A 26,836-nucleotide genomic window follows, 5' to 3' on the forward strand; every position below is an offset into this window, starting at 1 on the left:
ATAAAAATAAATGTTGGAGGCAGTTGCAATTTTGTCATAAATGAAATTTATGTGGCTTATTTATAATTGTTTTGGCTGCATCACTGTTCTGACCCAACTCGCATAGGCAGATGCAGACATCAATAAAGTCTTTTATTGCACCACTAAACCATGACAGAAGGCCCTCCAGGGGTGTTGATAAACCTCCACTCCACTTTTTCCAACAAAACAACCACCAACAATCAATGTAACCCAGTTCTATCAGCTGGGTCCACTAGTCATCAGAATGAAGCCCCCAAACAGGAAGAAAGTCGAAGTCCACAAACCAGGAGCAGAGTTTGCAAAACAAGATCCATAAACCATAATCCAGAGTCAGTGTCTGCAAATCCAAAGGCTGAAACACGAGTCAAAGTCTATGAGTCAAGGTTTCCAAAACTCAGAGGGATGCATGTCAAGACAAATGGTTGTTCCTGATGAACACATCCTCCCCCGGCCTCTGGTTAAATCACCCTGAGCTAAGTGTTCCCTGTGAGGACGGGCAGGGCAACCTCCTCATGAGCAGCCTCACAGACCTTCTCTGAGTTTCCCTCTGCTCCACTCTCCGTGGATCAGATGAGGGAGGCAACTTTTCCTTGTCAAAGAGGATCTGTTGTCCCTCATCGCTGCTGCCCATCTGTAGCTGATCCTTCCCCACATTTGTGAAGGCAGGCGGCTCCCCATCCAGTCGATCACTTCCCGCAATGCCAGAGGGGCCTGGAACAGCTGGACGTTCCAGAGATGTACCAGTTCCAACTCCTCCTCCTCTTCCTCCAAAGCAGGGTCTGACAGGGCCATGACAGTCACCTAGCCCTGGCAGGATTACAAATATCAACAGAATAAGACCTGTAAATGATGTGCTTTTCTTTCTGTGCTTCTTCGTTTAGGTGCAAGTGGTTTGTAAATTTTAAATATATTAAAAATAGCCTTTTTAATTCCATCTGATCATTTTATTATTTTATAGAAATGTATATATCATAGTTAAAAATGTTTTATTGTCTGGTTAGCAATGTGATATTCTGGGCTCACAGTACTTTATGGTAGTACATAATAGCATTTATTGTCATTCACAGCTTCCCTAAAATACAGAAGTTTTTTTTAATGAAACCTTCTCTAAAATACTATGTTGATACTATGTATTTTCAAATAAATAAATTGCTTAAAAGTAAATTCCTTTAATGCTATCTTACAGTAGTTCCCCAGATCCAATCTTTTTAATACAATTTTTTATATTGTACTTTTTAAAATATAACTATTTCCTTTCATATGTAAGTTTCAAGAAGTTTCATAATAAACATGTCATATTCATCATTTTAGATGGATTTTTTTATCAGAAAGGATAGAATAACTACTAAGCAGACTGTTCAATGTTGCTGTGCTTAATCTGTCTTTTAAAACTATTCCCATACAAATTCATGGTCAATTTCTTTGAAATCTATAAACTAAACCAAACATATATCATGTTTCTATCACTTGTGACTTTTATGGATGGAACTACACAGAATCACATATTTATTTCTGCTAAATTGTACCTCAATATTCTCTCATTTCATGAAGAAATTGTATCTGCTCATTCCCAACTAAAATTAGCTGCAAAATATTTAAGAGTATTTCTTTATTGCCCTTCTCTCTTTAAGCCACATATCATTAAACATGAATTTTGGGTACATTCAATTGCAATAATGTATATTGCTAATATGATACCTGCTGTTTTTCTACTCTCTCATCTGAAATTCCAAAGATTTCTTTCCTGTCAGATGCGAACTGGCACAGATTGAAAACTGTTGCTGGAGCCTTCAGCTGAGATGATGGTTGCTGTTGTGATGATAACTCCTAGCATATGAAAAAGAATTGGACACACCCAATGTACATTTCAGATAATGTGCAATTTGGGCCTTTATTTCTTTCCTTTAGCCTCCCTTCTCTAATTTCTTTCAGCTGTCATTTAGTTGGTTATCTTTGGGGGAATGGAACCCTGTACCTCTATTTATAATGAAGCAAGACTGGTGGTACACAGGAAGTCCTCGACTTACAACCACAATTGAGCCCAAAATTTATGTAGCTAAATGAGACAGTTGTTAAGTGAGGTTTGGTCCATTTTATTGTTAAGTTAATAACAGTTAGTTATTAAATGAATCAGGCTTCCGTACTAACTTTGCTTGTCAGAAGATTGCAAAAGGTGATCACAAGACCTGGGACACTGCAACGGTCATAAATATGAGTCATTTGACAAAGCATCCGAATTGTGACCATGTGACCAAGGGAATGCTGCAACTGTCTAAATATGAAAAGCACTCATAAGTCACTTCTTTCAGTGCCATTGTAATTTCAAATGGTCACTAAACAAACTGTTGTAAGTCGAGACCTACCTGTAATTTATCTAATAAAGCTACTATCAGTAACCAAAGTCAATAAACGTAAGAAGTTCAGTGATGAGTGACTTTGTTTCTTCATTCCTCTCTTGTTTTGTTCCAGACCATTAGTTTACCTGGGGTTGAAAATTTTTTCCCGTTTTGGCATCTGTGAATTCTTAAACTGTTCAGAAGCCACACTGCGCGCCTGGTTCCAAGTGATTGAGGCAAACTATCACTCTTCCAATTCTTATCATAACTCCACTCATGCAGCAGATGTTTTGCATGCTACAGCATTTTTTCTGGGCAAAGAAAGAGTTAAGGTACACCTTGTGCTGATAATTATATGTTCCTGTTCCAAGTATTATTAGCACATTCATTTTATTAAAAAAAAGAAGAAAGATTAGTTAAGAAGCATGGTTTGAAAACCAAAGGAAAGTAAGTTTAGGTTAAATGCGGAGGAAAAGGCATCCATCTTTCCTTTCCTAACTGATTTCCTTTGGTAAAATAAAAGATGGAAGTTAGAGAAAAGTAAGAGGAACTTACAAATGAACAATGATACGGAACTTTTTCCTGCCACAATCAAACAGTATGAGAATTGGATTGCACAACAATACAATAAAAGGCTTGCCTATGAGTACCTTAACTGGAAGCCTTTTCCAAATTATAAATTCAGAATCTTTCATTGAATAAGCAAAAACAAAAAATCACTATAAGATGGCATAACAAAGAAATCCAATCCAATATGCATATATGAAAGAAGTGGAGCTTCATTTGTATCATTTTGTCCACCCTCTTGATTTTCTGTAGCCATGCCCTCCAAATACTTCTGGAATGCAATTCTGCATTCCATATAGTTGAGTCTGATTTTCCTAAGTATTGCATTTACAAGAATAAATAAACTAGCACCACAGGGAAATGTTACTGAAGAACAATATATTGCCTGCATTAATCCATATAGGGATGCAAAGCTATTGATGATTGACACAAGACTTAATTTTTCCTTCTAGGGAAGCCTTGATCATTTAGACCAAGTAGCTGCATTAATAGCAGCAACAATACATGACGTAGATCACCCAGGACGGACCAACTCTTTTTTGTGCAATGAAGGCAGTGAATTGGCTGTTCTCTACAATGACACTGCTGTCTTAGAAAGCCATCACACGGCTCTGGCCTTCCAGCTGACAACAAAAGACAACAAGTGCAACATTTTTAAAAATCTTAACAGGTTAGTTTCTTGGATTTGAGCCTGGGAATAGTTTTGCATCTGTGCATAGGGTGTGAAATTAGTCTCTTTCAATATTTGGTATATGTAATATAGCAAAGTGCTGACATTCATGAATATCAATTCACAAGAATATCCAAATCTGAAAAATGTGATTCTAAAAGAAATTCACATTTATATCTGTATCAGAATTCTTTTCATTTTGGAAATATATTATATGTTTGCATAAAGTGTGTATTAAATATGTTGCAATGTAATGTGCTAATATGAAAATACATTTCGAACTACTATAGAAAGACACTAGTTCTCAATTTACAATCACAATTCGGACTGGAATTTTGGTCATTAAGCAAGTCATCACATGACTGGACTCTGATTTTATGACCATTTTACCACAGTCATTAAGGAAATCACTATGATTAAGTGAATCACATGATCCTTAAATGAATCTGGCCTTCCCAATTGATGCTCTTCAGTGGAAACTGCCGGAGAAGGTCACAAATTATGATTTGCAGGATGACTGCAAGATGGTGCAACCAGTTCTAAGTGTGAGCTGGTTGCCAAGTGCTTAAATTGTGCGGGAGTGGTGCGATAGTCATTAACTTCAAGGATAGGTCATAAATCACTTTTTCCAAGGCTGTCATAACTTTAAACTACCTTTAAACAAATCGTTGTCAGTCAAGAACTATCTGTATACAGATAGCCCTCGACTTACAACCACAATTGAGCCCAGAATTTATGTTGCTAAGTGATAAATTTGTTAAATGAGTTTTGCCCCATTTTATGACATTTCTTGCCACGTTTGTTAAGTGAATTGCTGCAGTTGTTAAATTAATAATATAGTTGTTAAATGAATCTGGCTTCCCTATTGACTTTGCTTGTCAGAAGGTCGCAAAAGGGATCACATAACCCTGGGACACGGCAATTGTCATAAATATGTGTCAAGTGTCAAGCATCCAAATGTAAATCATGTGACCCTGAGGATGCTGCAATGGTCATAAGTGTGAAAAATGGTCATAAGTCCCTTCACTGTGCCGTTGTAACTTTGAACGGTCACTAAATGAACTATTTTAAATCAAGGACTACCTGTATAATTTATTATTTTGACATAGGCAACACAATAGCACTATGGTTCCAGAAAATTAATATGGTGAATTTATTTTTACTTTACAGGTAGTCCTCGACTTATGACCACAATTGAGTCCAAAAGTTCCATTGCTAAGAAAGACAGTTGTTAAGTGAGTTTTGCCCATTTTATGATCTTTCTAGCCACAGTTGTGTGATTCACTCCAGTTGTTAAGCTAGTAACATGTTTGTTAAGTGAGTCTGGCTTCCCCATTGGCTTTCTTTGTCAGAGGATTAGAGAAGGTGACCACATGACCCTGGGACACAGCAATGGTCACAAATACAAACCAGTTGCCATGTATCTGAATTTTGATCCTATGGCCATGGGGTCATAGGTGTGACAAACAATCATAGCTCACTTTCTTTCAGTGCCATCGTAACTTCAAAAAGTCACAGGAAATGGTTTTAAGTCAAGGACTACCTGAATTAAGCAACTAAAATAACACCAAATGCCAATGTCATAATACCCAAAGAAATACAAATACTCAGTCCAATGTGGTATAAATATTCCCTGTATATAATGTAGGTTAACAGAATTGTGAAGTAAACAACATTTAAAATCCAATAGGATATAAATTTTATTAAAAATAAAATCATGAATATAAATGAATGGGCAACTTGTATTTTACAAGACAGACTTAGGACCAAGTTGAATAGGGACCACAACTAAGTCCTACGTATTGCAACCAAGAAAGGAGCCTGTTTGCCCATAAAAAGAAGACAAAGACAAGGTGGGAAAAGGAGTGGAATGAAGCAGCTGTACCTCTACACCTTAGCCCAAAGGAAGCCTACTCTTGAGTTTGTGACCACCTCAAATGCCTGCTGGCTTTGGCCATACCTGCTTTCATGGGCCTCAAAAGCTAAAGCCCACTTGTAGTACAGTCAAATTGCGTGTTTTAGTAACACATAACTGCTCTACTTCAAGGAGATACCCATATAATCAAAAATGGATTTGCTGATGTTATCCCAATACATGGGAAATCAGAAAAGGAATCAGTTCTACCAATATCTATTCAGATTGCTCTTTCTCTTTTCAGAAATCATTATCGAGCTCTTCGTCAAGCAATTATTGACATGGTCCTGGCAACAGAAATGACAAAGCACTTTGAGCATGTGAACAAGTTTGTGAACAACATCATCAAGCCCATGTCCTCAGATGAAAGCAACTCCAATGTAAGCAGCAGACCTTGTGAATAAATCAAAGCATTTCAGTCAGATGTCTTTTTTCAGTTTTGGACATCTTTCATTCATATGACAGCAATTTTCTAATGGGAACAAGGGTGATTTGCATTTCATTTTCAACCATAAGTGCCCATAATTTTGTCTGAGTATATTCTTCTTTATTTTTATGTTATTTTAATGTTCGTATTTTGAATTATTAATGTAATGCATGCTTCTTCATAATTTAAAGGTTTCATTAAAATGGAAAGACTGAGTAACGTGGAAATTATTAATAATAATGTTTCAAGGCTTTGTGAACCATACATGAGATCATACAAAATAGCTGTAATCAGTTTAACTCAGGATAAATTGGAAGATTTTTATCTCTTTCTGACTGACTGTGGTTCTTAAGAGTTTTCAGTGAGGTGTTGCTACATAAGGAGTTTACATTTTGGTCTAAGAAATAAGCTGCTGCAGTAAAATGTTGCATTGTACAATGGATCAAAGTTGGTCTACAACCACTTCACCCCATTCCATCTTTGCCAATCCCCATCAAAAAATCAAAGTAAAACCTGAGCCTTTGGTTTTTAAAGTTTTCTGCAGTCAGATAGCATTCATTGAATGCTGAAATTCCTCAGCCTAATGTTTTTTAATTCTTTTGCAAACCAGAGTGTTCTGATTATGCTGGTCCTTTCTTTTCTATGAATACTGCCATCACTTGATATGTAAATATAAGTACTCTTAATTAAAGATTGGTATTTGTATGAATTTAGCAATGTGTATAGATCTAAGATTTTATTTAGAATAACTTCAACACTACATTCTTTCAAATATGCACCTGTTCACATATAATAATGAAGGCATAAAAAAACTTTGGATTTACATGTTTATATTCCTATGGAATTGGGATAGTTACTTTCATACTTGTATTAATATAAATATCCATGTGGATAAATTTCTAAAAATATACAAAGAGCTAGAGGAAAATTTGCAATAAATACTTTTTACAATATTTTTCATATTGGAATCACCTAAATCTACACAACTAATTCTCAACCTTGGCAAGTTTAAGTTCTGTGAATTTCAACTCCAGAATTCCTGAGCCAGCATAGTTGTTATGCATTAAGTGCCAGAAGGGTACAAATACAAGAGCCCTGGTAGGGTTGTGGTTAAAGTGCAGTATTGTAGACAAACTCTGCCCACAGCCTGGAGTTTGATCCTGATGGGGCTTGAAGGTGACTCAGCCTTCCATCCTTCCAAGGTTGGTAAAATGAGGACCCAGATTGTTGGGGGCAACATGTAAATAATGCTTACTTGTAAACTGTCTAGAGAATGCTGTAAAGCACTATGGGGCAGTATGTAAGTCTAAATGCTATTGCTTTGCTATACAGTATAATGAAAATCTATGGCTTATTATACTTTTATTTTGATTATATTATAAAATATATTATTACATTGTTTTTATAATACTTTGCTCTTTGTATAATTGAAACCTTGATCACCAGTTCCAACAATGGTGGAGGGTTTTTTTGGCACATAGGAATTAGTCAAAGATTTGAGTAAGGTGAAGCAAAGGAACTTGTATTCCTCACTTCACAATTACTAGTATGGAGGCTACTTTCTCTCAAAATGAAGCTCTGAAGGGATGCTGTACTCAGGCATCACCAAAGCAAATTGTGTTATATTTTGGAGCTTTATACAGTGTAATTTCAAATAGGATTTTTTATTTTTCTATTGTTGTTGAGATTTAACAGCTATGAGCCAATGCATGTATAAAAATAAATTGGTTCGATGAAATAAGTGTAGAGTATGCAGCTAATATTTTATTATTAAAAATACTTCAAGATGTTGTGACCCTTGACACAGATGTGTTTATAGTATAGTGGAATAAAGATATAGAATAAATCAGTAGCCAAAGACACCCACATCTAAACAGGAACCCCTTATCATTGATTCATTGTTACCACAATAAGTTGAGGTTTACAATATTTGTCTAACAACCTTGAATTCATTAGACTGAATTCTGAAACTACCCAATAATCAGTTTCCTGAGGATTGTACAATAACATACAACCACTCCGCCCCACAAAGCAATAAAAAATCATAAATGCAGTACACTATTCCAGTTAAAAAAGTATTGTACCTTCTGATAAGTCTTAAGTAAGAAAGCAATTTCACTTGTTCAATTCTCTTGAATTCCAGCCAAAACCAACAAATGAGTACGTATGTAGTTTTCCTTATACTGCATATTTACAGATTATTGTGGTAATATTATATAGTGACTATGAGCAGTAATGCCAACCAACACTATGAATATCCATTTTCCAGAATGATAGTAGTGATTGTGAATACACAAACAGTCTCAAGAACTTTCCAGATAACCAAACTCTGATCAAGCGCATGATGATAAAATGTGCAGATGTTGCAAATCCATGTCGTCCACTAGAATTGTGTATTGAATGGGCTGGGAGAATTTCTGAAGAATATTTTGCCCAGGTATGAATTTACTATTGTTAAAAAATAAAATAAACATTTTAGTTTATCATTCTAAAAGCTAATGTTTCTGAAGTAATCAGCTTAACATGCAAAGCTTAATGTAATAATTTTATTCGTGTTACTGAACAACTATTTCTTATTCCCCAATAGCTTTGAATATATTCAATTTGTATAGTGCCCTGCTTACATATTTTACTTTGGGTGATTAACATCATGTTAAAATGGACAATCTGCTTCTCAATCATCTTATAAGAGTAGACTCTAATGCCAGAGCAATAACATCAGCTCCTAACATGTTAAATGCTGAGAAAACAAATTCTAGTCTTAATCTTGAGATATGAATTGTGTGTAAGAAAAGCAGAGTAAAATAATCCTAAATAAGAAGTGAAATGCTATTTTTCATGCACATGAACTCTTACATGTGTGTATCTTATCTTTATCTTGTCTGGTTAAAGCAGACAATGATTTAACAATCCCACATTATTTCCCCTTATAAAAAGTAAGACAACAGATCTAGTTTCATTTAGGATTACATTTTCAGTTGCCAACAAACTCAATTTTGTTCATTGAGTTATGTAAGTTTTCTTTACTAGATCAGTTTTAGCCCAATAATTAATTATAAAATGGACCGTTGATCTACTTTTGTAATTTTCATCCTGGTTGTAAAGTTGAAAAATTCCCCCCACAGACTGATGAAGAAAAGAAGCAGGGCCTACCCGTTGTGATGCCCATATTTGATCGAAATACCTGCAGCATCCCTAAGTCTCAGATATCCTTCATTGATTACTTTATAATGGACATGTTTGATGCTTGGGATGGTAAGAATTTCCATTTTTCCTCTTCCCTTTTGAGCAATGCATTTTTTATTATTTTGCCAAGCAGTCCAGCAGGTTTTATGCATTAAAGAATATCCTTGACCTTTCCATTATTTAGAGCCTTACTAGGATGTTTCCTAGCCAGACACAATTGTTCGGGCAAGAGAATATCGGGGAAGGAGGGAATTCTTCCCAATGATTGTGTGGCCTTCTGAAAAAAAAAAAGCTTAGCGTTTCATGTTGGTTAAAGTTATTTTAACACTATTTTTAAAAGGCTAGCCTGGAGAGAGATTATATTTAAGTGACAGCTGTATGGGATTTAACAATTCTACAACTCTTAACTCTACAGCTGTTTGTTTTTAAATCTGGCAGAAGCACTGAGTTATTGTAAAGGCAAAATGAAACTATCAAGTATCATTAGGAAGAATTGCATGGTTTCCCAAATAATATAGGTGCGAGGTGAAAACCAGTTCAATGAGGATTGGCCATGCTCAATGGCCAGAGAATGCTGATAACTGGCAAGGACAATGTGGAAAGCTGTGATATACAGCAAGAGTTCATTGTTGGAGGAATCTGAAATTAACTCAGTGGATTTGCATCTTCCGTAAATGAATTGGAATGTAATTATATGAATCAGAATTCTCAAAATTTCACAAATGTTTAAATATAAATTTTCATGTACTTTTAAAAATGAATTTATGTCAGAGGCATGATGGAATAAATTTGTTAATGAACATGTGCAAAAAAACTAAAGCTCTAAACTTGAAGTGATATCCCACGTTCTGTTGTAAAGTATACTTGGGGGAGGAAAAACTTTGAAGAGAAGGGTTACGTTACCTGGCTGTGCTACTGCTTGGCATATAAAATGATTCTTTGTATAATGCTAACAGTTTATCCTAAGCATACAAAGGCTGAAAGACTGCAGAAATTATTCATGCTTTTAAAACAAGTATGGCATTGCTTCCCCCACCCCATCCCTCTGTATCTCTCAGCATTTGCATATCTACCTGGTCTGATGCAACATCTAGCAAACAACTACAAACACTGGAAAATATTAGATGAATCAAAGTGTAGGAGCCTTCGTCTCCCTTCAGAGAATAATCTTGGAAGCTGAAGAGAACAAAAGAAAGATCATAGCCTACCATGTACACTGTGAACCATATACTTGTATGGACCCAAGAAGGGTACAATTTCCTTCACAATGAAGTAACCAACTGGGAAATGCGGAGAAAAATATTGTTTCTCAATTTTAAAGAGTTCAAAATTCTATAAAACTATGGGCTTTTTTAAATAAAGGAGATAATTTAGAGACAAGAACTGGTTTATAAAAGCTATCCTGTTTTTTGTGGAATAATAGATCCTTTTAAGGGTAGTTTTATAATATGGTTATAATTTGTCAAATTATATTTAATTTATTAGCCAAAATCAATTATATACATAAAATATCAAGCAAGAAAAAGTAGCTTCTTTGAAAAAAAATATAAACAATATTTAATTTAAAGTTTATTTTACAAAAGCCTTGTTCCTAGCAAGTATACCGTATTTTCCGGCATATAAGACGACTTTCTAAAGCGTGGGAATCGGCGCCAAAGTCGGGGGTCGTCTTATACACCGAGTCATCTTATACGCCGGAAATTACTGTAGTTTCCGGTGTATAAGATGACATTCTAGGCATGGAAATCGGCGCCGAAGTTGGGGGTCATCTTATATGCCGGGTCACCTTATACGCCGGAAAATACATTATATTACATTATATACTGGTCATTTTGTTGACCCTGAGAGCAACCCATTTGAATTCTTTACCCAAAGAGATCCTAATGTCTCTAACATGGTGATATCTCATTTCCTATTGTATCTACTTTCAAGATCTACTGCAGATCTCTGGGTTTCCTCCTGCCACAGCCATGGGAGCCAGAGTTCTACCTTCAGATAGCTAGTCAGTCTTATAAGGATCCATTTGTTTGCTTGCTTTCAATTAGTAGAGCAAAAAAGCATACGTGTTGACCCACCGAATGAGAAATATTTTCTTAATGTAATTGCTGATCTGTCGGACTTCGTTCTCATTTATACATTTATGATTACTGTGATTCAAGACTGCCTATGTGTGGAGCTCTCCTCCCTATGCAGGCTTCCCAGCAGATTTCATTATCAGGAGCAAGTTTGTATGCCCAGAGATAGCTCTATCACTGGCCTTTTGTTACTGTGAGGCCTTGCTGCACACTGTGATTTTTACACACAAGAAATCCTTGTATGTGTTTTGCTTGTTAACTAATCTTTTAGAAAACTGTAGTTGATACAAATTCACAAATTAAACAAACCCATACTTTTCTTTGCCTTTTAATAAGTAACAGCAGCCATATATGAAAGTCTAGACAAGTAGTAAAATGAACAAGTAGGACTCCATCTTAAAACATTTATTTGCATCTGCAACAGTATGTCATGCTCTATGATGTTGTACAGTTCCAGATTTCATCTATATGCTTAGAAGAGGAATTGCTGGGACAGATCCTATGAGCAGAAAGGGACAGATGCTTTATACACGAGTCGTAAATAAAATAAATCCTGCTTATATATTATGTAATATATGAGCCATATTGATAGAAAATCTCCAGAATTGACACCCATACAAAGGCCTCCAACCTTCTTTCTTAGAGAAGGGAAATGGATGCTCATCCCTCTATGAGGGATAGGAAACCCCAGTGCCTTGATGTCCTGGATTGCAGCCATAGCAATTACTCTAAAGACCTTAGTGTTAAGAACATAAGCCACTTATATGCTGAATGCAGAAATCTCTAATATTAAAAATATGTACTTAAAAAACTAAAATAATGTAGCCCTAATGATGTGATTCATGTACTGAATGTAACTTTCTCATTCAAGTATGAAGTTTTTACATTAGATGCCAAAGCACAAATATTTTTACATTTATTTTAAACATAGTGGAAAACATGATGGGCTTGCACTGGAAAATGAATGAAAAGTCTGCTTTTAAACAACTGCCATTGATTTAAATTGAGACCACATAGGAGCTATTTCTAACAAATTGAGGGGTTTTTTTCAATACTGTGATTTCTAGTTTTCATTAAAATAGAAGCATTCTTTAAATAAGCTCATGAGCTTAGAGAATCTTCACTTAACTTGGCTATTACTCAAACATTATTCTACTTAACTAATATTTTATATTGTGCTTTATAAGAAGCTCTTGAAAAATTGACATTTAATATAGTGTAGTATACTGTCCATTAAAAAGGACTGTTTCTCTTTTGTACAGTCAGAGAAAATTAAAAGTGAACTGAAAAATGACAATGATTGTAGCCTAAAGAATGTGCCAACATTTTTCAATGTTTTGTATTAAGTTATGTAAAATTGTATGATATTCTCATAATTCCCATGCTGAGAAATGTACAAAAGCTATATTTTTGTTAAAACTGTAAAAGGATCTAACTTTGGTTGCTATGTATTAAAGTGCTACGTTGTATTTAAAAATTTTGTATTTCCTGCAGAATTCATCATTGCTATTATGTATTTCTATCAAAGACTATATCTGACTAAATTTTAATTAACTTTTACTCATAAAGCCTTAGTTGAAATTTTCTTTGGAATGGGTTTGATCCAGGAGGCGAATCCTTCCCTTTTCCAATTGCTTCAGAAAAAAATGATAGGGAATATTGTCCAAAACAGTGAAACGTGTTAAAAGAAATAAAGGCCCTTTTTCTCCGGGGGGGGGGGGGAATTGAAGATCACATTTTGCTTTCACTGGAAGTGTTCTGTATTAACTCTGCTCAACAGCTACTCTCACTTGTGAAATAAAAATTGAATTCAAATCTTTACATACATGCCCAATTTTATTTTCACGCATTTACATGATTCAGTTTATCAATCACAAAATAATAAGCAAAGACTAGAATAATGCAAATATGCCACATATTACAAAAGCCTTGAGTTTCAAGAATCCTACACTTCTCTGTTTACTTGCAGTTCTTTGTTAGCAAAGAATTTTGACATGCAGAATTCCTCATCAAAGCTGTCTTTGAACCTGTATGTTTCAGCATACTTCTACTAATTTGCACAATAACGTTTTTGCTCACAAACTCTCCTAAATAATATAGACTTTGAAAAACAAATATAGGCCACATTATTTTCTCAAAATATTTGAGCTGAAAAATCAATGAAATTCTTTGCCTAAAAGATTTATTTTGCACAAATCTACAACTTATTTCTAAAGCTCTAATCAATTCTCTATAGAAATCTGCCTTACCATTCAGTTTAACCTATATAGGGAAAGAATAGCTTGAAAATCCATAGATCTTAAACTGTTACTTCCTGACAGAGAGGATCCTTCAAACTCACAAATCAGAAATTCACTAAAGACTTGTCTGGCCAGAATCTCAACATTTGGCATAAAATCACAGTAAGTGTATTTGTTATGCTGTATGTTAAATTAGAGCAAAGCAAGGCCTTCAAAATGAAATACCAGTTGATTGCTTCTATTATTTACCATCAAATGCTATTTCTTGGCAAGAAAATATGCCATTCTAATATCTAGTGTCTAATAGGGCTGTACAACAATCTGAATTTGGTCAAAAAGGTTTTTGGGACATTAGATACTCATATCTGCCATTCCTTAAATGAAATTTTGCTTTTCCTGGGATCTGGCAAAGGGCAGTATCTAGTAACTAGTGATTGAAGTCAAACTATATATTTGTTTTACCTGTCTTTAGGGAAATGTAAGGAACAGCTTGAAGGCACCATCAGAACCTTGGTGTATTTATCTAGTGAAAAATCCAACACTTGGCAACGTTCCCGATTAAGGCATTGTGGGCTAAATAGAATTGTCTGTGTACCAAAACTCGGTTTCTGTGTGAAACTAATAGTGCTGGTTCCTCAAATTCTTACGGACGAATTCAGTAAGGAAAAACAACCCTTAAATACATTTTTAAAACAAACATAAAATTATACCCACAGTTATTTTAAATATTTAATATAAACAGCCTGTTTGTATTTTATACATTACTTCATCTCACACCTTAAGTGCAAATCTTCAATTTGTTCCAACTGATGAAATAATATTAAGCTGCGCAGTCTTGACTCTCGTTCTCCATCTTTCCATAGAATAATAAGGTGATCAGCAGAACATGTTGCTAGGCCATGCTCACCAAAATAAAGGAACATCTGCAATTAAAAAAATCATCACAATAATGTACTCAACTATCACATGTCAGAAACATTCCTAATAAATAAAACTAGGCAGAACAAGTACTTTTACAAAATTGTAAATGTTCATTGCAATAGTAGTGAAGTAATGAATAGTAATGTACACGTTCAAGATTTATCTTCAAAACATCCAACCAAACTATAAATAATAAAATGATAATTCCAAAAGTAAACATAAAGGTCAAGATCTAAAAAATTATTTGAGATATAGTAAAAGGCTTGATTACATTGCATGAGGTTTGTAGCCTCATTGTACAAGACACTGTACAAACATTCCCATATCATAATAGGCCTTCACATTTTTTATGAAATAAATCCAAAATGTCATATGAAGTAACTGCCAAATTACCAAAATGCAATCAAATTAGAACAGCTTGCCCACATCTTTATATGAAAAAGACAATGATATATACTTATTCTATCTTTGGTATATTAATGTTATGTAAATAGCATTGTGTGAAATTATTGTTTCAATTTTGATTAAATCTGAATGTATTTTTTAATTTAAATATACTACTACGCCTGCGTGATAAAAGTGTCATTTAACAAAAGTTAAATAAAATGCAAAGAATGGTAATAATTAATATCTGAGAATTCTGGGCAAGCTGAATATCAAATGAATTAAACATATAGCAAATTTCAGTATAACTCTAAATATAGACAAATAGCTGAAGATAGATTGGTATCAATCCACAAAATGAAACTGTGGACATAAATAGGTAATTTTTAAAAAATGATATACAAGTAGTCCTTGATTTACAACAGTTTGTGTAGTGAGCGTTCAACTACAACAGCACTGAATAATATAGTTTATGACCATTTTTCAGAGTTACAACCTTTGCAGCATCCCCAAGATCATGTGATCAAAATTCAGATGCTTGGCAACTGCTTCATATTTATGACTGTTACTGTGTCCCAAGGACATGTGATCACCCTTTACAACCTTCTGACAAGCAAAGTCAATGGGGAAGCCAGATTCACTTAACAACCGGATTACTAACTTATCAATTGCAGTAATTCACTTAACAACTATGGCAAGAAAGGTCGCAAAATGGGTCAATACTTACTTAACAAATGTCTCACTTAACAACAGAAATTCTGGGCTCAATTGCGATCTTAAGTCGAGGACTACCAGTATACAGATAGCTCTTGACTATAGTTCTGGACAAACTATTCATTTAAAGATAATTTAAAGTTACGACACCCTTGGAAAAAGTGATTTATGACCTATTCTTGAAGTTATGACTATCACACCACTCCTACACAATTTGGGCACTTGGCAATTGTGGTCGTAAATTGACAACTACCTGCATTCCCACTAAATAAAAGAAATTCTTAAGAATCCATTTTTAAAGACTTACTTCATAAATAAATCGTCATAGACAGAAATGACTGTGCAAGCATACTGCATATTTCACCATCACAGTTTTTAGGGAACCTTTTAAACATGATCATGGCAAAATGAAATATGTGATTGCATACATAGTTATTGAACATTTGCCACATTTTTCCTACACCAATGCAGGAATAGGATCAACTATAAAATGATCTCAGGACAAAAAAATATCCCTAAAGCCAAGGTAACATTTATCTTAAAAAGTAGCCACCATACAAAAACAACTTCTGGTATCTGCTATTCTAGATCCAACAAACCTGCACAGCTGCAGAGTGTCCAATCAGATCCCCAGTAAGGTCAAGGGAAAAAATAGTAGCACTCTCTGGTGCCTTTTTAGCTGTGTGATTTGCTTGCTTGTTTGTCCTACTAAATCCCCAGATATTGAAAAAACCTGGAATACAAAGAAAAGATGTTTTTTTAAAAAAGGAATTGTATGTCTAGCCACCAAACATTTTCTGTTCTGTTCAAACCCAAAATCTGATAATCAAAAACTTAGTTGAATACCTTGGCATTTATTTTATTTGCATCCATTCTTGCAATTGCCTATGTATAGAGGGTGAGCTGTCAGTCACAGTGACTGAAGACTAAATTTCACTTCAAAATATTATGTAATCATAATTATGTTATATGCAAGAACAAAAATATCTAATTCAGATCACATGGTTTGGAATAAGCTAAATAATTAAATGCTAACAGTTATTGTGAACAATAGACCCAACATTGAATGAAATCAGTTATAAATAATACAGCTATTTACATTAAACAATATACATTTTTGAGCCATAAAATATGCAGCCACAATAAATTGATAAAAATGTAGCTAAGATAAGTCCATTCTACTTTAATTTACTCTCTGTGTCCTTAGTTCAACAGCCACTGCCAGAGCCTTCCAAACAGTTGTGTCATAACTTTAGCACAAGAGCCTGAGGTAATCATAGTTATATCAACCTTGGTTTTTATATAAACCTTGACTTATCATATAAAACTTGACTTGGTTTTTTTGTAAAGGCCAGATTAATTTTCACTAACTCCACCACTTTGCTGCTGCAAATGCAAAGTCCTCTTGCAAAAGGTATTCTCTTCAAATCTATGTTTCAGCCAGTGAGGAAAAGGCATTTAACCTAGCTTCTGTTAAAACAACCTGATAGTTGCCATTATTGTTGTTGTTATTCTTATTATTATTTCTAAATAAGGGGCTATCTGAAAGGCATAGTTAAATATGTAACTGGATGTAAGGCAAATTTATGGTATCTCTGGATACCAGTGCCTCACTAATGTGGGACATTTTTGGAACTGAAAGTTCCATTGCTTGAAAGTTCCAGTAATAACTTGAATTGGCACTTTTAAATACATAGATTTTGACTACTTTTAGCAGAATAATAGAATAACAGAATTGGAAGAGACCTTGGAGGTCTTCTAGTCCAACACCCAGCACAAGCAGAGATCCTATACCATTTCATACAAATGGTTGTCCAATTTTTTTAAAAAAAACTTCCAGCGTTGGAGCATTTACATCTTCTGAAGGCAAGTCATTCCACTGATTAACTGTTCTAACTATCAGGAAATTTCTCCTTAGTCTAGGTTGGTTCTCTCTTGAATTAGTTTCCACCCATTGTGTCTTCCACCCCGCCTTTGGGTGCTGTGGAGAATAGGTTGCCCCCCTCTTCTTTGTGGCAGCCCCTTAGATATTGGAACAGTGCTATCATGTCCCCCCTAGATTGGTATTTACCCTTTGGCTGAAACAACCATACGTCTAATTCATATAGCTATTCATTAAACTTAATGGGATGAAATGTATTCTTGCCATTCCAAGACAATCTATGAAAAAAGCCACACCATTGTAACCTATTTTTATACAAGGCTATAATATAGCAATAAGTTTCTTATTCAAAAGGAATAGCTCTACTTTACCCACACAGTGACTCCAGGATTGAATGCAATTCTTAAGATGAGAAATATTGCTCCATTTAGAGAGCATGTGTACTTTTCTGCTAAAAGCAATGTATACTTATTTTTTTTCTAAAATGAAAACAAAATATTGGCTAGATTCAAATTAAAAAGGATCTGCTTTGCTTCCAAAATTTTCATAAATACTAATAATGAAAGGACAGAAGAACATTTTACTATTATAAATGGGACTCTGAAGTAGATAATTATAGCTAATCAAACTCATTTTTATGCAATTAATTCTATTTTTTGGTATACAGACCTGATGGAACAGGTTCAGCTGTAAGATGTTGTTTTTCATGTAATTCCCACATACGAACACTACCATCTTCTGAACAAGATATTAATTTCCTATAAGAATAAGTCAAATAGTTGTGAAGAAGCATATTTGCACAACTGTACAAAATCAGTTGACACTACTTTTTTAAAAAGTAGTGAACTCTAGAACTGCTTTTATTGATTTACTTACATAATGTGCTGTTTCATCAACACAAGTCTAGGCAGCTTATAACCATTCAAGTTTAAAAAAACACACCCATACCATTAAGGCCGAAACGAGTGGTTTCATCACAAATAGGATAATCCAATTTAAACCAGAATGGAGGAGGGAAAAAAAATGTCTGTGAAAGACTATCAGGTTTTGCTTGTCCTGTGTGGAGCTATGCTAGCTCAAAGGATAAAAACTAGGGATTCTCACAGATCCAACAGTTTTGTTGCTTTGTTAATATTTTTTTAAAAAATTATCTTAAATTTAAAAAGAGGTTGTTTGGGCTAAAGATTAGGTTGCCTGCAAACAGACTATGATATAATTCGATGTAAGGAAAGTTTAAGAGAGAAAATGCATAAATATTAAGCATGTCCCTGTTCATCATTCTAAAAGTAAAGAATGCATGAAATACGTAATGTAAACTGCACCTTTTGGGAATGTTGGTAATATGCAGGACAGTGGAATCATGAGCAGTCTTCTGGAAGGCAATCACACGTTTCATCTGAAGGTTATATACATATATCCCTTTACCAACAGCAGCAAAAACACACTGGGAAAAAATAATCAATAAAACATCTTAACAAAAGATACATATTTTGTGTAAAAAGTTTCCAATTATTCTAATTAAGTCAAATATGTAAGAAGGAAAGAACTATGTACCATCCCGATTTAGAACTACTATATTTATTAAAATATATTAGCCTTCAGTTTATATTAATAGAATAATCAAACTATTCATTACATCTAATAGGAAACATAAAAACACTTTTTTCAGGTATTATAATTACTGTTGTTGAAATTTATTGGGCACCAAATTTCGAAGGACTCAAAACAATAAAAGCTATTTTATTAGGTCTTTGCCAGCAACTTAATTATTTAACAAAATAACAAAGTTGAAAGGGACCTTAGAGGTCTTTTAGCCCAATCCCGTACACAAGTAGGAGACCCTACACTATTCTGGACAAATGGCTGCCTAATCTCTTCTTTAAAACCTCCAGTGATGGAGCACTCACACTTATTACTGACTCTATTTTATTAAATATATTATTTAAATATATGATTTACTGCAATTTAATGAGTTTTCTTTCCCAGATTCTCATGGCAGAAATACACCTATAAATAAAAATACCTCTAAAAATGCTAAACCATTATGAGAAACTGAAGCATTCATGGAAATCATTGTAATATTTTTCAGATTTTCAATTATACAAGAGGATTTGCAATGTAAGTTCCCATTTGAGCCATCTTTTGCATGAGGTGGTTTGCTGGTATTAGGGGTTCTGCTAACCTGGAAAAGAGGCCAAACCTTTTGCTCAAGATATCACAGAAGAGTAGAAAGAATCTGCAAGTGAACAAATAGCATCTTGTTTACTTCCCACCCAACATCCTTTATATACTAACAGGGTCAAGCAGTAGATATTTAATTCTACATAAGGCTACAGGATCATGCCAGATATGCATTAACTATACTGGGCTGGAAGGGTAAATTGTATGTTTTAATATAGGGCCATTTTCTATGGCTTTAGCAGTAAAGGAATCAGTTTTGAGGGTGCCAGACCCAAAGACAAGTATTACATATATACCTGAACTCTAGGAGTGTGTGGAAAGACAAGGAAAAAATGTATCCTATTTTGTTTCCTTCTTTTTAAAATACTCCCAAATAAGAAATGAGTTCATAAATTTTATGACATACACATGCCCTTAATCCCAATCCCTCCTTTCCTACTATAAACTATAGACTTGTACTAGCAAATACCTTCCTATTTACCTTAAGATTCTATCCTGCCAGTCCCACCTCTTAAACTATCAGTCATATCTAACGGGCTGTTTAAAGAGCGAACAACCACCACTACAGCCAGATACTATCTTATGGGTTTTTGGAAGATATTTCATCTTGATTAATTCCCAATTCTGCTATTTATTCAGGTAAGTGAAAATCTACCCTCCCATTACTGACGAAAAGAAATAAATACATTTCTAACAGTGCCTATAATGCTTGTATTTTAATCAGAATAGGATAAATGTGCAGGGAAATTATGCTATTTTGGGGGGATAAAGCCTGCCAAATTCTCTCTCTCTTTCTTTCCACACACACAGAGAGAGGGGGGGGGGAGGTCTTCTCAAGATGGCATAATTTAGACTATTAAAATCAGTTTAGAAGTTTTCAGTTTCCAAGGTCTTCTGACAGCAGCCATTTCTAAAACCCTTTCTCAGCATAATCTGATTGAGAGTCCTTCTTCCTATGCTCTCACTTTTGTGGTGACACTGTGAAATATACTAACACTCACAAATTTATCAGCAGAGACAAAATAAGACTAGGATTGGTGGTAGAAAGACGTGCTTACAAGGCAAAAGACAGGAAGAAAATATTGCACATGAAAAATATTAACAAAATAAAAATTAATAAAAAGTAATGAATGATTATAGGACCAAAGAAACAATAGATGAGTAGGAAACAAATTAGGATTGAACAATGTTTGTCTCTAAACAATATTTAGAATGTGTTCAAGTGAGAAAAAATGAAAGAGGAAAAATGAGGGAAAGTTAAATTAAAAATTCATTGGAGGAGAATCAAGCAAGGATGAGAAAAAGGATGATAAAAATAGATTCAATTGTTTGTAAGAGAAACTCCATTCATATATACAACCTTATGAAAAGAAACCCTCATTGAAAATAAGGTTTTATTGCAGCATCTCTGAATACACAACTATGTCTTTTCACCCTCTATGATCTCCTAATCTATCCAACTGGCTGCACTTGGACAAGCAGTTGCAAAGGTCACTTTCATTTAAGAACAGAACTGATAGTCTCTGAACCTAATGTTCTTCCCCCCCTACTAAAAACCAAACAGAACTATTTCTTTTTAAAACTCTTCTTTTGGACTGCGGATAAAACTCCTGGTATTTCCAGCATTTTGTGTTCTATATACAGATAGTCCTCGACTTACAACAGTTCATTTAGTGATTGTTCGAAGTTACAACACCACTGAATAAAGTGGCTTATGACCATTTTTTCACACTTACGACCACTGCAGCATACCCACGGTCATGTGATCAAAATTCAGACACTTGGCAACTGACTCATATTTATGACAGTGGCAGAGTCCCAGGGTCACAGAATCACCTTTTGTGACTTTCTGACAAGCAAAGTCATTGGGGAAGCCAGATTTACTTAACAACCATGTTACTAATTTAACAAATGCAATGATTCACTTAGTAACTGGGGCAAGAAAGGTCATAAAATGGGGCAAAACTCACTTAACAAATGATTTGCTTAGCCCCAGAAATTTTGGGCTCAATTGTGGTCGTAAGTCAAGGACTAGCTATATTAAAGGCAGACTGCCATAAACATGTGGTGTTTAGCATTTGAGGCTTTTACATTTTTAAAAAAGTAATTGGCCAATATCTCTCCTCATGTGCACCCAAGGCGGTCCCTCAATTATACAAAAATTTACTTAATTGGGAAGGAAGTTATCATTTTTTATGTATTTAGTGCATGTACATTTTCCCTTCCTTCGTGGAATTTAAAACATGCATAGTATTCCTAATTGCATTATATATCCTCTGACTTATTCTCATTCAGAAAAATTTAAATTCTGGGTCCTGTCTGACGTTTCTGTTCAACACTTTATTTTAACCCTGGAAGTGTTGAATAGAAACGTCAAACGACACCCAGAATTTAACTTTTTCTGAATGAGAATTCATTTCAATAATGTGGATTTCACTCACAAATTATATTTTTATATCCTTATGTACCTCACTACTACTAATATTGTACCACATACATTAAAGTATATTCTATTTCAGTTTGAAATGAAGTCCTCCATTTGCATGTATGGATGATTTTCATCTACAATGGCAAAAGGAAATTTTCAAACTTAAGACTACTTTATCCACAGACCCTTTGCTTGGGACTGATTAACAGTATTTCTAGTTGGGTTGAGCATAATTTACAACTGAAAAATAATCCAATTATGTAATAAGGTATCATTTATTAACAAGGAAAAATGTAATTTACATAACTTTTATACTATTATTTTACCTCATTATCAGAAGTTAAATCTTGAACTGACATTTCACTTTGACTTTGTGATAATTTTATTTCTTGCTGGGGGTTCACATGAAGAGATGCATCCCAACTGCATTCATAGGCTCGCATTGTCCAGTCCAATGAATCCCACACAATCATTTCACCAGCATGAGAGCCAGTCGCAAAAATCAAATCTAGATATCAAAATAATAAAGATATTGATAAAGAGAAATCTATTCTTTATTCAAACACTTGGATAAAAATGGGCAACATTATGTTTTATAACGAGAAATGTTCGTAAAGAGTATAATCCTGTCCAAAAAGGGGGATTTAGTAAAATCATAGACAACATAGTAAAATGTTCAATTACTGCAGGCTACTGACTGGCAACTGATGAAATTTAGACTAACCATGGCTTGCTGAAACCAACCATTAAAATATTTCCTAGAAGCTTAATTTTACTTTGCTGTTACCTACATCTCTCTAAAATAGGAATCATAACTTTCTACTAAGTGGAATTATAAGAAGAGCCGAGGTGGCGCAGCAGTTAGAGTGCAGTACTTCAGGCCACTTTAGCTGACTGTGTTCAGCAGGTCAGCAGTTCAAATCTCACTGGCTCAAGGTTGACTCAGCCTTCCATCCTTCCGGGGTAGGTAAAATGAGGACCCAGATTGTTGGGGGCAATGTAAAATATATATATACATTGCTTACTGGTGTACACCGCTTAGAGAGTGCTCGCACTTAAAGCGGTATATAAGTCTCATAAATAAATAAATAAATAAGAAATTTTCTGACAGTGAATAGGGAGAAATTTTCTGACAGTGAGAACAATTAACTAAAGAAAAAGCTTGCCTTCAGAAGTTGTGGGACTTTCATCACTGGAAGCTTTCAAGAGACCAGACTGCCATCTGTCGGAAATGGTGTAGGGTCTCCTGCTTGGGAGGGGGGTTGGACTAGATGACCTACAAGGTCCCTTCCAACTCTGTTATTCTAATTCTATGTTGTCTCTTAGTGTATCATAAAGACTCATCTTTATACAATATAAAGATTCTGTTTCTTTCCCAAGTCAGCCTACAAGAATGTGCCATCTTACTCCTTCCTGCCCCCCTCCCCATATTTCTAGTATAGACATTTGGACTATTTAAAAACAAAAACTTCTAACTTTATTAGGGAAAGCTTTATAGAGGTATGTAAACTCCAGTTGGCAAAGGTAGAAGATAGTTATGAAAATATGTAATGTGTAATGAGCGTTGTACCAATCATTACAAATAATAAACCTGGAAACAAGCTTACCACTGACACTGACCAATGACACAATATTATCCTGGTGATCAATAAGTCGTTTTATTTCAGACACATCCCATTCGGTTCCATCTCTGGAAGCTTTCAATCTTAGAATTACTTGGAAGATAAAAGTCATGTTAAAAAAACTTTATTAAAGCATATGAAACTATATTATCTGAAATACTGTTCTTTACTTCCCATCAGCAACATGTTTGTGGTGGTTTTAGCCCATAATCCTCTTTTCCAGGATATACCATTCCATTACCATAGAGATTATATATCATAGAGATGCTACAAAATTATCTCCCAGTACAGTATGCTGCAGATCTGATTCAAAGATGCTTGGGGATAATAAAAATGAAGTATATGCATGCAAACTATAATTAAAAAAAATACCAAAAAGACAGGCAGTTATTTCAAAGGCCAGATTGAGTAATTACTATTGAAAATGTATCTCCAGAATTTGCTTAAAATTGTTTAAAATTGAAAATAAAGAGAAAATGTTTTGAAATTTTAAATCTAAGCTATTTGTATGTTGCACAGATTTATTTATTTATTTGATTTTTACAGCCACCCATCTCAGCAAAAAACTCTGGGTGGCTCACAATTCAAAAACATATTATTACAATTAAAATCTTAAAAATATTTTAAAACAGTAAAAACCATTAAAACAATAAAAACATTAAAACTTCTAATTCAATAGCTTTTAATAACATTATTTATCTTTATAATTACCACAATGTTGCTATACTTCTTGTGGAGAATAGCACTCACTATTTGTTAAAAAACCAAAAATCATCTAGGGTCCTTTCCTTGATTTCAGTGAAAGAATTAGATATCTAAACATTTGTATCACAATTCATAACTATAGTTAGCTACAGTAGTCCTCAACTTATGACAATTGAGCTCAAAATTTCTGTTGCTAAGCAAGAAATTTGTTAAGTGAATTTTATGACCTTTTTTGCCACATTTAAGGAATCAATGCACTTGTTAAATTAATAACATATGTCATGGTTCCGACTAATGAAATACTTCAAAGAACTTCCAGGCATTGTTTATTCTAAAAAGTCTTTATTTTGTGTAACAATGTGTTGGCACGACATGGATGGATGCCAAGATCTGAATTCCCCTTCCTTGCACATAACATTCCAGCCTATTCCCCTCCCCTATTTTGCGATCATAAATCACATTCTCCAATCAGCCCGAAGGGCAAAGGTTCACTTCCGTTCTGTAGCCCCCCGCGTTCCTTATCTTTCTCCTCCCCTCCCAGCATCATCTAAGTTAACTCTAAAAATACCAGATAGTTCTGCATATTTTGTCAAAGCAATAATATCCAATATTAGATATCTAATGGTTGTTAAATGGATCTGGCTTCCCCATTGACTTTGCTTATCAAAAGGTTGCCAAAGATGATCACATGACCCTGGGACATTGCAACGATCATAAATATGAGTCAGTTGTCAAGCATCTGAATTTTGATTATGTGACTATGGGGATCCTGCAACGATCATAAATGTGAAAAATGGTCAAAAGTCACTTTTTTCAGTGACATTGTAACTTCAAACAGTCACTAAATGAACTGTTGTAATTTGAGGACTACATGCACAAGAAAATACTATCATCATTCTAATATTGATAAACACATTTTAACATATAAAACGCTGAATAAGATTTTCCCTACTGTGGAGAGTAAAGAAGATAACTTCATGAAGCTATACAAGCTACATTGCCAAGCTAACCAGGGTAAAACACTAAGTCAAGAACATTAAGATGTTTGGAAGTGGCTTCCAAGATTGATGTCAGTCCCACTAGTCAGACCAGATCAAGAAATCAACTCCACAGGAACGCTAAAATTACTTTTATTAAGACTGGCTATAGTAGCAAAATCTTCAAGTTTGAATATGTTGTACTTTCTAGTCCTCTTATAACAGTGGTTCTCAACCTGTGGGTCGCGACCCCATTTGGGGTCGAATGACCATTTCACGGGGGTCGCCAAACAACGCAGTCCGCCATTTTTTCCCTTTTCCTTAGCTGTGCTACTCCCTTTTATTCTATTGCCTTTTGAAAGCCAATAGAATAGACTCTCTTGAATAGGGTCTAATTCTATTGGCTTTCAAAAGCCAATAGGAATTGTCCAGGCTGTCTCTGCCCTGTTGAGCCTGCCAAAAGTCACATTCTGCAAACGGTGCTGCAAGTTGTCTGCAGCGAAGGCGAGCTGTCTGGAAGTTTCCACCCCTCCCTGCTGAGCAATTACTAAAAATGTAAGTAAAAGAGGGCCAGGGGAGGGAGATGGGAGGCCGGCGGGCGCAGGGAGGTTTGCTGGCGCGCGTGGGGCCCGGCGGGTGCCTTATCTCCCTTGGGCTGGGCCAGCTGGTGGCCCAGCCGGTGGTCGGCCGGCTCCATCTCTGCCGCTTGCCAGCTACGCTTTGGCCGGCGCAGGGGGCGGCACCACGCATGCATGGCGCTCCCGTGCAGGGAAAGTCCTCGACTTATGACCAGTTGGGTAGTCCTCGACTTACGACCAGTTGGGTAGTCCTCGACTTACAACCAGTTGGGGGTCGCGGCATTAAAAAGGTTGAGAACCACTGTCTTCTAAGGAGGAATCTGTTCAAGCTGCTTCTGAATCTGGACAATCTGGACATACACAATGTTTTACGACTTATTGGAGCTTTCCTATCTTCATAAGGTCATCTTCCTTACTCTCTATACCTTTTTATAGCAGGAGTGTACAACCACACATAAATCTGAATGGCAGAAGAGAAAAATTATTCCATTCTTGTGAACTATCAATTTACCTATATTTAACTATGTTTAATTATAATAAATTTTAATTAAGTTAAACTCCATTTCTTATCCTGGCTCCATCAACTGTCTGAAATGTGAAATGTGGATTCCAGCTCAAGCCGTTCAAAGATCAAATGCAGTGCTCAGCCCACAAGAGCTGGTACTCCTCTGATTTACAGTAATACTTACTCAATTCTTTGCCAATAGCTGCTGCCACACAATTTTTCGGCAATTCAATCATAGCAGTGATGTCTTTAGTAAGAAGGGGGAAAGTAGAACAAATAGGAAATTAGTATCTACTCTCAGAGGGCTATTTAAATCAGCTGATATATGATTTCCAATGTTTGGTCTTCTTAGGAACATTTACAGAGCCATGAAAAAAAAGTTATGCAAAACAATTTTTATCTCTGTAAGAGATAAAACACAAAGACACCCCATGAAAGATATTCTGATTTTTTTATCAACAGATTTTCTGACAATGGCTAGTATTGAAAGGACTTATTGAAT

At 35.0% G+C, this 26,836-nt stretch overlaps 2 protein-coding genes across 10 annotated transcripts in view; one reads left to right on the forward strand and one right to left on the reverse strand.

Moving 5' to 3' along the window:
- The window catches only part of PDE8B (phosphodiesterase 8B), a 49,103-nt gene extending 38,419 nt beyond the window's left edge, over window positions 1-10,684 (forward strand). For all 3 annotated transcript variants that reach the window (XM_039352803.1, XM_039352804.1, XM_039352805.1), the window contains exons 17-22: window positions 2,491-2,689; window positions 3,377-3,594; window positions 5,754-5,889; window positions 8,206-8,373; window positions 9,062-9,191; window positions 10,181-10,684. In XM_039352803.1, coding sequence (XP_039208737.1) covers window positions 2,491-2,689; window positions 3,377-3,594; window positions 5,754-5,889; window positions 8,206-8,373; window positions 9,062-9,191; window positions 10,181-10,302 — 973 coding nt within the window. In that variant the 3' untranslated portion in view covers window positions 10,303-10,684. The remainder of the gene's footprint in view (window positions 1-2,490; window positions 2,690-3,376; window positions 3,595-5,753; window positions 5,890-8,205; window positions 8,374-9,061; window positions 9,192-10,180) is intronic.
- Window positions 1-26,836, reverse strand: part of WDR41 (WD repeat domain 41) — a 50,036-nt gene that overhangs the window by 8,534 nt on the left and 14,666 nt on the right. For 5 of the 7 annotated variants that reach the window (XM_039352806.1, XM_039352813.1, XM_039352810.1 and 2 more), the window contains 7 exons: window positions 26,519-26,581; window positions 23,555-23,662; window positions 22,274-22,455; window positions 18,661-18,782; window positions 18,008-18,096; window positions 16,056-16,189; window positions 14,215-14,360 (listed from right to left, as the gene is read on the reverse strand). In XM_039352806.1, coding sequence (XP_039208740.1) covers window positions 14,215-14,360; window positions 16,056-16,189; window positions 18,008-18,096; window positions 18,661-18,782; window positions 22,274-22,455; window positions 23,555-23,662; window positions 26,519-26,581 — 844 coding nt within the window. Of the gene's footprint in view, window positions 1-1,796; window positions 1,849-11,486; window positions 11,697-14,214; window positions 14,361-16,055; window positions 16,190-18,007; window positions 18,097-18,660; window positions 18,783-22,273; window positions 22,456-23,554; window positions 23,663-26,518; window positions 26,582-26,836 lie in introns of those variants that run through there. The other 2 variants (XM_039352808.1, XM_039352807.1) reach the window with 2 other exon arrangements.

The sequence above is a fragment of the Crotalus tigris genome, unplaced genomic scaffold (genome assembly GCF_016545835.1).
Source record: "Crotalus tigris isolate CLP2741 ecotype Arizona unplaced genomic scaffold, ASM1654583v1 scf7180000018484.1034840, whole genome shotgun sequence".
Lineage (NCBI taxonomy): Eukaryota > Metazoa > Chordata > Lepidosauria > Squamata > Viperidae > Crotalus > Crotalus tigris.